Source organism: Eurytemora carolleeae, unplaced genomic scaffold, assembly GCF_000591075.1.
Source record: "Eurytemora carolleeae unplaced genomic scaffold, Eaff_2.0 scaffold465, whole genome shotgun sequence".
NCBI lineage: Eukaryota > Metazoa > Arthropoda > Copepoda > Calanoida > Temoridae > Eurytemora > Eurytemora carolleeae.
In genome coordinates this window covers 529,266-540,218 of record NW_019396612.1, presented here as the reverse complement: position 1 = coordinate 540,218, position 10,953 = coordinate 529,266, and the positions used below count along the sequence as shown (strand labels likewise).

Sequence of the window (10,953 nt, the reverse complement as noted above, 5' to 3'; positions counted from 1 at the left end):
TTCCCTGCCCCCTTCCCTCCCCCTTAATACATCTTTCCACGATATCGTTTACTTTCTAATACATGATTTTTTAATATTTTTAAGAACTTTTACATTTACGATTTTTGTAAGAAAAATAAAAATATTTATTAACTATAATATATCTGAGTACATAATCCTGTATTAGTGATCCTTATCAAGAATACTAGTTAAAGAATAATAGATAAAAAGCTGGGACTAAACCTCTCTGATCTCTTGAAGTGCCCGGAGAACGGATGGATAAAACCTCTCTAATCTAACTCGGAGTAAGGATGGATCTAGCACTTAGAGTTATTAAACAATCCCCCACTTTAGGTATTAATTAACATATTGTTCTATTATGTAGTTAGCCTTAGGATTTATCTTGTTTTCAAGTTTACGTCTCTCCCCCAAGTTCCTTTTCTATGTTTGAATTTGCTGCCTGAGGATGGGTTTCCTAGTTCTCCTCTAGCGGAGTTTAGCTCCGTCCTGCAGCCTTCAGCAATCCTGGAGATATATCCGCCCTTAGCTGTTTTCAACTACTTTCAGTACTTATAGATTAAAGGGACTAGAGGTGTAATTTCAAGTAACCTTTTATTTAAACAGAGGCATTAAATTATTCACCACAATACCCTTACAAAGCTATAATCTGGAAGATATCGTCGTTTTTTAAACTTGTAATTGTTTAGTTCTAAGAAATTTCTCCTTGGTTTCTGAAGTAGATTTCTGATAGCCATTTTAAATAGAAATTACAATTAAAAATAATAAGCTTTCAAAAATAAAATTATTGATATTCTTGATAAAACAAAACTCACTAAATGGAGAGTCGCCTGAAATTGTGCCTACAGTCCCTTTAATAAACCAGAATAAAGTGTCGTGTGTAAGTATCGATATCCCAGCATGTGTGCTCTCCCCTCCCTGCTCCCAGAGAACCCATCCAACCCTGACAGGAAAGTCTCCCAGAAAACCCTGTGAACCGTTCCGTCCCGGAAGGGAACTTGGATTTCTCTCATAATCAGTCTTAATAAATTGATTTAATTTAGTGCGGACTTGGATCCGAACCAATTTTGAATTTCACACGTCATTTAATTTCTCCGAAGATATCCGAAAATCTTAATTTTTCTTTGAAACTTTTCTGTACATTGTATTTTAAAGAAGCAAAAAACTTTCGCAGATTTTTCCGTCTTGATAAAATATTTGAAAATCCTAACCACCCTTATATCTAAACGAATGTATCTCCACTATTAATAATTTAACACTCTCCACTAAAACCTACTATATCTTCTATATCTTCTATATCTTCTATATCTTCTATATCTTCTATATCTTCTATATCTTCTATATCTTCTATATCTTCTATCAGAGTACTGCAAATAACTGCAATAAACACCGAAAGCTTAGCTGAGGGGGATTTTTGAAAAAAGGAATTGAGTCTTTGCCACCAACTCTTTTCTAACCCCAATATCTTTGCAATTTGTAAACCTTAGATATTCCAAACTATGAATTCTGTTAGATAAAATAATCTAAGATTAAGATAAAAAGGCTTACACCATCAAGTTGTTAATATTTCAGTTGAAATATTGTATTTTTTTTTATTTCCGTTCCTTGGTTCTTGTATTCAAATCTGGGAAGAAAGGACCGGAACCATGTTTATAAGAGTGCTTATTGATATCATTTAGAAAATTACATGTAGGGCGACTCACAAAAAGATTTCCCAGGCCAAGACAACCTTTTTATTCCGATCCAAGGAAAATATAAATTCGGGGGTGATTTGTCTTATCATTTCCGGTTTGTTTATAGTTCCAGGAACTCAGGGTATACATAGACATACAGGTATAGGTCTCAGGGTATACATACAGGTATAGGTCTCAGGGTATACATACAGGTATAGGTCTCAGGGTATACATAGACATACAGGTATAGGTCTCAGGGTATACATACAGATATAGGTCTCAGGGTATACATAGACATACAGATATAGGTCTCAGGGTATACATAGACATACAGGTATAGGTCTCAGGGTATACATAGACATACGACGAGCGCTGCGGTTAGGTGTTTGGGATTTCTCTACTCTAAGACATTGTATAGTTCGGAAAGTAACCTTGGAAAATTGTCACCTTTAAAAACTACCAAACATCTAAAAGTCCTGTTAACTCCATTATTTTTTCCTTTTGTAAAATGTTGATACGATCAATATTAAAACTGAATAAATTCTACTCAATGTTTGTCGAATAAAGTGTGTCACACAAAGTTAGATAATATGTTTTAAGTCTTCTTGTGATGAATGATTTGATCCCAAACTTTAAATGTTTTGGGGAAATTATTTGAGCCTTGGTACTTTTTCAAAATCATTATTTTCTAAATATCAAAATATCAACAACAAAAAAACGCGTTTTTTACTTTCTGTATTATGGTACGGAAATCAAGATGGCATTTAAAACCATTCTCAACTTATTGTGTTTCGTGAGACACACTTTATTTCCGTCCAATTTTTCAATCTGTCCTCAACTTACATAAATCAATAAAGGAGCAAAAAAACCTAGCGCTGACAGGATAAATTTTCCCACTTGAAATTTTGCAGGTCTGTCATTCTCGCTCCTTGAGATCCGAACCTTCTCCCCTCTCTTCGTGCACACCCCGGGGACAAATAATAACCAAGAATTCGCAACTTTTCTCTTGTGCAAAACGTGCAAAAACATTTGCTATAATTTGCGCGAAATTTTAAATCACTTAGTGGTAACTGACTGTCGGTAAAGCAATTAGGAGAGAATAACATAATTAAGGAAGTTTTTACATAGTTATTATCCAGGAGTAATCATATAGATTAGGGACCTGGAGAACCATGGGTTCCAGGGGGGACCTGGAGTAAACACAACCCAGACGTAGGATCATCTTTGGAAAAAGGAGAGAAGGGGGTAGGATGGAGAGAAACAGAAGGAGAGAACAGAGAGATACAGGAACCAGATTTAATAAATGGTGAGAATTAGTTGAACTGCGAAGACAAAATTTAACCAATTCTCTTCAGCGTGAACTGGTAGTGGTTCAACTCGATTACGCGGTTTAACTAATTCTAACTATTCATTAAATCTGGTCCTAGATAGAGTAATGCTAAGAGAAACAGATAAAGAAAATAAGGGGAGGTATAAGAGAAACAGATGTTAGGAAAAAAGAAAAAAAACAGAAAAAAGAGGAAAAATGACGGGGGCAATTGGAAAGAGGGGAAAATAAAATAAACCTGTAACAAAAAGAAAAAACAGAGAAGAAGAGGAAAAGGGAGGTTTGCAGGGCAAAGGAAAAAGTTTGAGATGATTAAAGAAATAATTTACGAAGGAAATGAGATAAAAAGAGAAAAATTAATAGAAAACAAAAAAGGGAAATTTGATCAAAGGAGAAAGTTCAGATTGAAGGAAAACATTTGAAGCCGAATTTCAAAGAAATAAAGCTTAACAAGATAGAAATTGAAAGAAAAACGAGAAGTGATGAAATAATGAGAAGATGAAGAAAGCAGAAGGAATAGAAAAAGTTAAAGCTTTGGATGAGATAATTACATTGTAATCAATCCCTTAGATAATGTGTCCGTATATTTAAACTCATTACCGAAGAGCACAAAAATCAAATTACCAACATAATTTTTCAATCATAAACCTTGTATTGGTTTTGCTCCGACGGCCAGGGTAATAGTGTGAAATATAGACTGAGCTCATTTCTTCCCACTGTCGGAGCAAAAACTCTTCTAAAACACTTGAACCTTCTCTAGGTGTAAAAACAGTGCTAACCAACCCCAGCATCCCGCCGTATACATGGAACTAATGCAGGTTAGTTTAAACAGTAAACAACAAATATTAGTTTGGTTTGTAATACATCATTTGTCGACTTCGATAACCTCAGAGAAAAGTCTACTTCGAGGCTCTGAGATAAAAGACGACTTCGATACATTCAGAAAAATGTCGACTCCGATACGCTGAGAGAAATGTCGATTCCGACAGACTGGGAGAAACGCCGGATGCAAAGCAATTATATTGTGAGTTGTGACGACAGAAGATGCGTTTTCAACAGTAGTTTGTCACCTAGTCATTTGATTCACAATGATACACTTAAATCCTCTATAAAAGAACTAGAGATTAAAAGTTTTAAATCCTATAATTTAAAATGTTTCAAAACACATCAGAATTCACTAAAATGTACCTAATTTTAGTTGGATCCTAAATTCAATGGAGTTCCTAAATCTATCAGAATTTGCAATAAACATTCCTAATCCTGGTTAAATCCTAAATCCAGTGGATTTCCTAAATCTATCAGAATCTACCAGAAATGTTCCTAATCCTGGTTGAATCCTAGATCTATAATAACTCTGAATTAATTAGAATACTCTTGTTAAGCCCATGAAGCCTAGTTAACGATATAAAGGGACTGTTCGCGAAGGATGAATCTATCAAATGCAGCCTTTCGTATCAGCTGTCGTATCAGTTGATTGATCAGCTGTCTTCAGTTGGCGCCATTTTTGAGATATTTTTAAGCATTGTTAAAACAAAAGTACTCAATAATAAATAAGACTCTGAAAATAAGTATATTTTGACCTAGTTCCCTCTTTTAAAATTAGAGATCTCTCTCTTTAAATGCTAAGAATGAACTGCCTAAATCTCAGGCAGTAGATAAGGATCAAGCAATAATACAAGTTGACTGCCCCTACCAGCTTTAAATCATTATAAATTGGTATGTATGTTACTTCAAGATTATCCACGTACACCGTACACGCTTTTTATACACGCTGGCACACGTCTGGGCTCTCGGAAAAAGGCTAAATCTTTGAAAAAAAATAAATGTATATTATTAAAAACCCAAGGAAATAATTGGGAAGACTCTATGCAGATATGGTACAGGTAGTCCCAAAAAAACATGAGAAATATTTGAAAACTTAATTTTTGAAAATCAACGCATTTTTTAGGCCTTTTTTATATTATAAAAAATAAGAAACTTTGACAACTTTTTTTTTCGATGTTTGAAATCAGTAAACACATTTTCTAAATTAATTCTGCGTAAGTAAAGAAGACTTGAATCATCGTAATGCAGTTTCTTTGGACAATCTGTGTGGAATAAAAATGAAATATCAAGAAGGACGGGTCTAATCAGATTACTCCAGGTTGTAAAGGAGCACGGGGAGCTGTAGGGTTCCAACCAAGAATACAAATTAGGTTAAAATTACATAGATTCTGCATATCTTCGTCCTAGCGGAGGAAAAACCATGATGAATAGGTTTAGAGGCGAGGAGGGGGGGGGGAGGGGGGTAAACAACTGAGTAATAACAAGATAAAAGAAAGATTTGAGTAAAAAGTTGGTTTCCACTTGGAGAGAGAAAGAATGGAATGATTACTTGAGTCCTAAGGGAAAATTAAGAAGAAAAGGAAAAGGGTTTAAGGAAAGAAAGGAAAGGCACGAGAAGGGAAAGGAAAGTGGTTAAGGAAGAGGGGATAAAATAAAGGTTAAGAAGGAAAATGAAAGGGTTTTAGGAGGGAAAGGAAAGGGATAAGAAAGGAAAAGAAAGGGTTAAGGTGGACGAGCTAAATGGTCTGGGAGAGAAAGGAAAGAGGTTAAGGAGAATAAGTAAAGGATTAAAGAGGGAAAGGAAAGGGTTGATGGAGGAAAAGGAAACGAGTAAGAAAGAAAACGAAAGGGTTTAAAAAGGGAAAGGATAAAAATAAAAGAAAGGGGTTTAGAAAAATAAGGAAAGGGTTTTAATTAACCATAAACAAGGAAAACTAAGCTTAAGGGGTATTTATTGGTTTCAAAAAGAAAAGAGAATAATAATATTACCACCAACTAATACTAGATATAATAGACACAAACCAATATATTCATTCTAGGAACATATGTTTCAAAAGAAGGTTTAGGGGAGTAGGTTTAGGTAGAAGAAAATAGGTTTAGGTTTAGGGAAGTAGGTTTAGGTAGAAGAGAATATGATTAGGTTTAGGGAAGTAGGTTTAGGTAGAAGAGAATAGGTTTAGGTTTAGGGGAATAGGTTTAGACAAATAAGAATAGGCTTAGACAAAACAGAATGAGGATAAGGTTCTTTCTCGATCTAACGCAAAAAAAATAGGTTTGGATATAAATTTTTACAGCTTCAATACTTTAGTCCTTACATTAAAATTGGTGATAAATCTAAAACTGTAAAATTTTGAAAAATTAAAAATATTTCCATGTATTTGATCCAAACAAAAGATTTACAATTTATTCTAGTTTTCTTATTCAAAGAATTCATAAAAATCGTAAAAACATTAATACCAACAAATTTCCTCGTTACATTGTTAAAAAAAAGATTTTAAATCAAATAACGTTAAACGACGTATTGTTGGGGAGACCTAGAGCTGTTTATTAACCAGAATGATTTTATATTCCTGGGATAGTTTCTCCGGGTTTGTTTATTTCCTGAGGTTTCTCCGGGTTCCTAAATATACTATATCCGAGTTATATGGTTTAACAGCGCTGTAATACGCGCCCTTTTATTGGCACAAAATCCTGGAAATAATTCCTGGAAATAGGTTACTGCATGTTTATTAGGGGAACTAAGATCCGAGAAAGGAAGGAAAAGGAAATGAAATGAAATAGACACGAGGATGTTCTATTAGAGCAAACGTAGATAACAAAATTAAAAGAGAAATTGCTAGAAAAACTTTAAAAATAGAGGATTAAAAACTGGATAAAAAAACCCGAGCCACCATAAAGACCGAAGGACGAAAACTGGAGACAAGGAACACGGACGAGAAGCAGGGGGGGGATAAAGGAAGGGAGTGAAGGAAGGGAGGATAAGGAAAAGAGGAGGATGAGGGATGATTCAGTTTAGATTAGAAAGACAGAACATTGATAGCTATAAAAAGGAATTAAGTCTTTGCCACAAACTCAAGTGGTATAATCCCAATATCATTGCACCTGATGGTGTAAACCTTTGATATTTCAAACTTAGATTATTTGATCTAACAGAATTCATACAGGCACGTACACAGAGGGGGGCAGTGGTCCTCTCGCCACCCCCCACCCCTGGGATTAATGGGCAAAGGTTAAAATCAGGTGTGGTGTGTAAAAAATGAGCTAGCCCTCATCTCCATAAAAAGTAGTTGAACATTTTCTTGCGCCATTTACTTTCAAATGTTACCTTAGTATTTCCCTTTTATCTAAAATCTCCCCCCCCCCATCCTTCTTGCTAAACAATTAAAGCTTTATGCATTAATGCATGTCTTCCCGCAACCCCCATGAAGGTCAAGGGGAGATTACATTAGGACTACAGTGGACTGCAAAGGGGAGTAGTCTCAGGAGACTACTCAGGACTTCAGAGAGTAATACAGAACTATACAGAGGGATACATTATAATATACATGGTTGCTCACAAAAGATGACACGACCATAACTCTTAAAATGTGACAATCCCAAAGTTAAATTAAATATTCTGCCTTAGTTATAGTAATCGAATGGCTACATAGGGGCCATTTAGTAGACTTAATATAAAATAACAGGATTTTTAAGGCTATGGAGGGGAAAACGCCCGAGGGGGCAAAAAAAATTCCGCTCTTCGCGCGAAAACTTGCCCCCCGGCTAAAATCCTGTGTCTGTACCTGATACTTTGAAATATCTATGATCTACGACATTTGGTTTCAAGAATGTAGTGATTAGAAGAATTTGTGACATAAACTCCTTTTATATACTAAAGATAGATTGTAGGGTGAGAGAGAATAGTGAGGTAAGGTGGATCAGGAAAGGTTAGAAAGGTAAAAGACGGGGAGAAAAAGGGGGAAAGGAAGGTGGAAAGGGGGGGGGTTGAGGAGTAAAGAGGGTGGGTTCTGTTTATACGAGAGGGGCAGAACATTGATAGCCCCGGGTAGAAGTTGAGAAGAGAGAAGGACTGATAAGATAGTTAGATAGTATACATGTATATATATAGTTTCCACCTATCTGAGATTTTACTGTATATAAGATAGTTAGATAGTATACATGTATATATATATAGTTTCCAACCTATCTGAGATTTTACTGTATATAAGATAGTTAGTTAGTATACATGTATATATAGTTTCCACCTATCTGAGATTTTACTGTATATAAGACTGTTCTAAAGCCCCTGAGCTTTTTCTAATTACCCTGTGAATTATTCTAAAAACGGAAAAATAAATGTTTTTCTATTTTTTTATCCAAGATTTGCATCAAAATTAGCAACAATGAAGATAATTACCCCTTCTCTGCATTGCAAACAATAAACTTTAAAAAATTTGGTTTACTTCAACTGTGAAAATTAAATTGTACTTTTACGAGCGTGCGTATGTGAGTGTGAGTGTGTGTTTGTGTTTGTGTGTAATTAGTACGGATTGGTTGGGTCTGAGCGGAGCTACTGCGCGTCTCTAGGTCTACTCTAGAGCACGGAGCTCTGGGTCTACTCTAGAGCACGGAGCTCGAATGCTGACCAGGAAATTTTAACGCGCGGAGTAGAACACACATACAATCATTGACCGTGCTCAGTAGTCGATCAACAGGTGGACAAACAGGAGATCAATTCTGAACACATGATATAGACTCATTCATCCGAATATAGGATTTTTCAAGTAGACATCTTTTTTATTTAACACAATGACAGAGTTTCAGCCTCCGTATTTTCCTCCTCCGTTTTCCAGCTCCCTCCAAGGTTCCGTCGGAGGCCTAAGTCATCAGACTGATCTGTTCCAACCTATCTCTGATCCATACCAACAACATTTTCAACAATCCAACCTTCACTCCTTCCCATATGACTCTCTAAGACGGGATTACGAGAGATTTGAGAGTCACGAGATCCTACAAGAGAATCTCCCTGAACCAAACGTTGAACATTTTACAAGTGTTTCTCCGATCAAGAAAGAGTTGACTCTCTTCTCTCCGAACAAGGATCCTCACAATCAAAATATGATGAAGGTTCTTCCCACAGATATCTTCTGTTCTACTCCGGGTAGGCTCTCCCTCCTCTCCTCAACCTCTAAGTACAAGGTCACCATAGCTGAGGTTCAGAGAAGACTCTCTCCTCCGGAGTGTCTCAATGCGTCCCTGCTGGGAGGAGTTCTCCGACGAGCCAAGTCCAAGGACGGAGGAAAACTGTTAAGAGATAAACTGGATAAATTAGGAATGACCCTTCCTGCTGGGAGAAGGAAGGCTGCCAACGTGACCCTGCTGACATCCCTGGTGGAGGGGGAGGCGATTCACCTGGCCAGGGACTTCGGGTACGTGTGTGAGACAGAGTTCCCAGCCCGGCAGGTTGCGGAGTATCTCTCTAGACAGCATACAGATCCATCCGATATGTACAGGAGAAAAGAACTACTTTATGCATCAAAGTAAGTTCTCTTTTTAAATATGTTTTAAAAACATATATTATGTTTTTTATCAGATATTTATGATTTCCTCAATTTTCACATTCTTTTACTCTAGGTACATCTGTAAAGAGTTGATGGACCTGTTAAACCAGGATAGATCTCCTCTCTGCAACACCAGACCCCAACCTATCCTAGATCCTAGTATACAGAGACATCTAACCCATTTCTCCATGATTACACACGGTTTCGGTTCTCCAGCTATAGTTGCTGCTCTCACCTCTATTCAGAACTATCTCAACGAGAGTGTCAAGTATTTGGATAAGGTTTATCCTAGCTCCAATATATCTCTACCAAGCAGTCTAGAGAACAAGAGTCTCTACATCGATGCCAAGATCATGTTTGGACAAGAAGACAAGAACAAATAATTGATTTAGCTCATATATAAAAAAACCTGGTTGTCCCAAATTCCAAGTTCAAAATTTTACTCATAATCTGTGATATTTTTAGGTTTAAGAATTTGTTTTGCTTATTTATTTAGTTAATTTAAATGTTCTCTGTTGATCAATCTAATCTCTAAATAGTGAGATAAAACAGTATTATGTATTTTATTTCATATTTTATTGTGCAATAATAAAACAATCAATTTTACTTTTTCTATTCACAAAACAAAAGTTAGTTTCTTTTTGTTGTTTAGATATCTGGAAAACCATGGAAGTTAAAAGAGATAGATTAAATGTTTTTTGTGTTTAAATATCTAAAAAGTAAAGAAGTATATTGAATATTGGTAGATAGTAAAGATAGATTAAATATTTTTGTTTGAATATCTAGAAAAGTAAATAAGCATTGAATATTAGATTGAATATTTTTGTTTGAATATCTAGAAAAGTAAAGAAGTATATTGAATATTGGTAGAAAGTAAAGATAGATTAAATGTTTTTGTTTGAATATCTAGAAAAGTAAATAAGCATTGAATATTGATAAATAGTAAAGATAGATTGAATATTTTTGTTTGAATATCTAGAAAAGTAAAGAAGTATATTGAATATTGGTAGATAGTAAAGATAGATTGAATATTTTTGTTTGAATATCTAGAAAAGTAAAGAAGCGTTGAATATTGGTAGATAGTAAATATATATTAATTGTTTTTGTTTGAATATCTAGAAAAGTAAATAAGTATTGAAAAAGTAGCCAAAAGAGATAGATCAAATGAAGTAATAATATCTAAAGTATAGCAAGTAGAGATAGATAGTTAAGTTAGCTTTTTTACAGTAATAAGAATTCTAATTTCCAAAAATATTTAAATGTGTAAGGTTTTTATATTATTTTTATTTGTTCGTCAGAATGATTTATTCAAATATATTTTGATTTAGTTTCTTTAAGCTAAGTGGATTTCAAAAAGAAAAAAGTTTTTATTAATATTATTTCTAGTGTTGGATGATTTAGCTACAGGGTGTCCCAAAAAACATGGGAATTCAGTGACGAATTCGATATCGTCTTTGCTATGAATTAGCATAGTAATACCTAATTTCAAAAGCCATAATATTATTATGTCTGCTAGAGTTTATTTTATGAAAAGGGTAAAAGGTTGTAAAGATGTGTCTATAATGTCTCCGCAAGATGAAAAGTGAAGACG

The 10,953-nt window shown here is 34.9% G+C and overlaps 1 protein-coding gene across 1 annotated transcript; it reads left to right on the top strand.

Annotated features, from left to right (window-relative positions):
- The first annotated feature begins 8,481 nt into the window (after positions 1–8,481).
- On the top strand, positions 8,482–9,936 carry LOC111706279 (transcription factor AP-2-epsilon). The gene is made up of 2 exons (XM_023479114.1): positions 8,482–9,341; positions 9,436–9,936. The coding sequence occupies exons 1-2, from the start codon at positions 8,611–8,613 to the stop codon at positions 9,743–9,745; spliced, it is 1,041 nt and encodes a 346-aa protein (XP_023334882.1). The 5' UTR covers positions 8,482–8,610; the 3' UTR covers positions 9,746–9,936.
- Positions 9,937–10,953: the final 1,017 nt, after the last annotated feature.

What these genes read in the sequence shown, in the direction of transcription:
- LOC111706279 (XM_023479114.1), top strand. Translation starts at nt 8,611, where the DNA reads ATGACAGAGTTTCAGCCTCCGTATTTTCCTCCTCCGTTTTCCAGCTCC. An exon ending in GAACTACTTTATGCATCAAA is followed by an intron (nt 9,342 to 9,435) that starts GTAAGTTCTCTT and finishes CTTTTACTCTAG; the next exon opens with GTACATCTGTAAAGAGTTGA.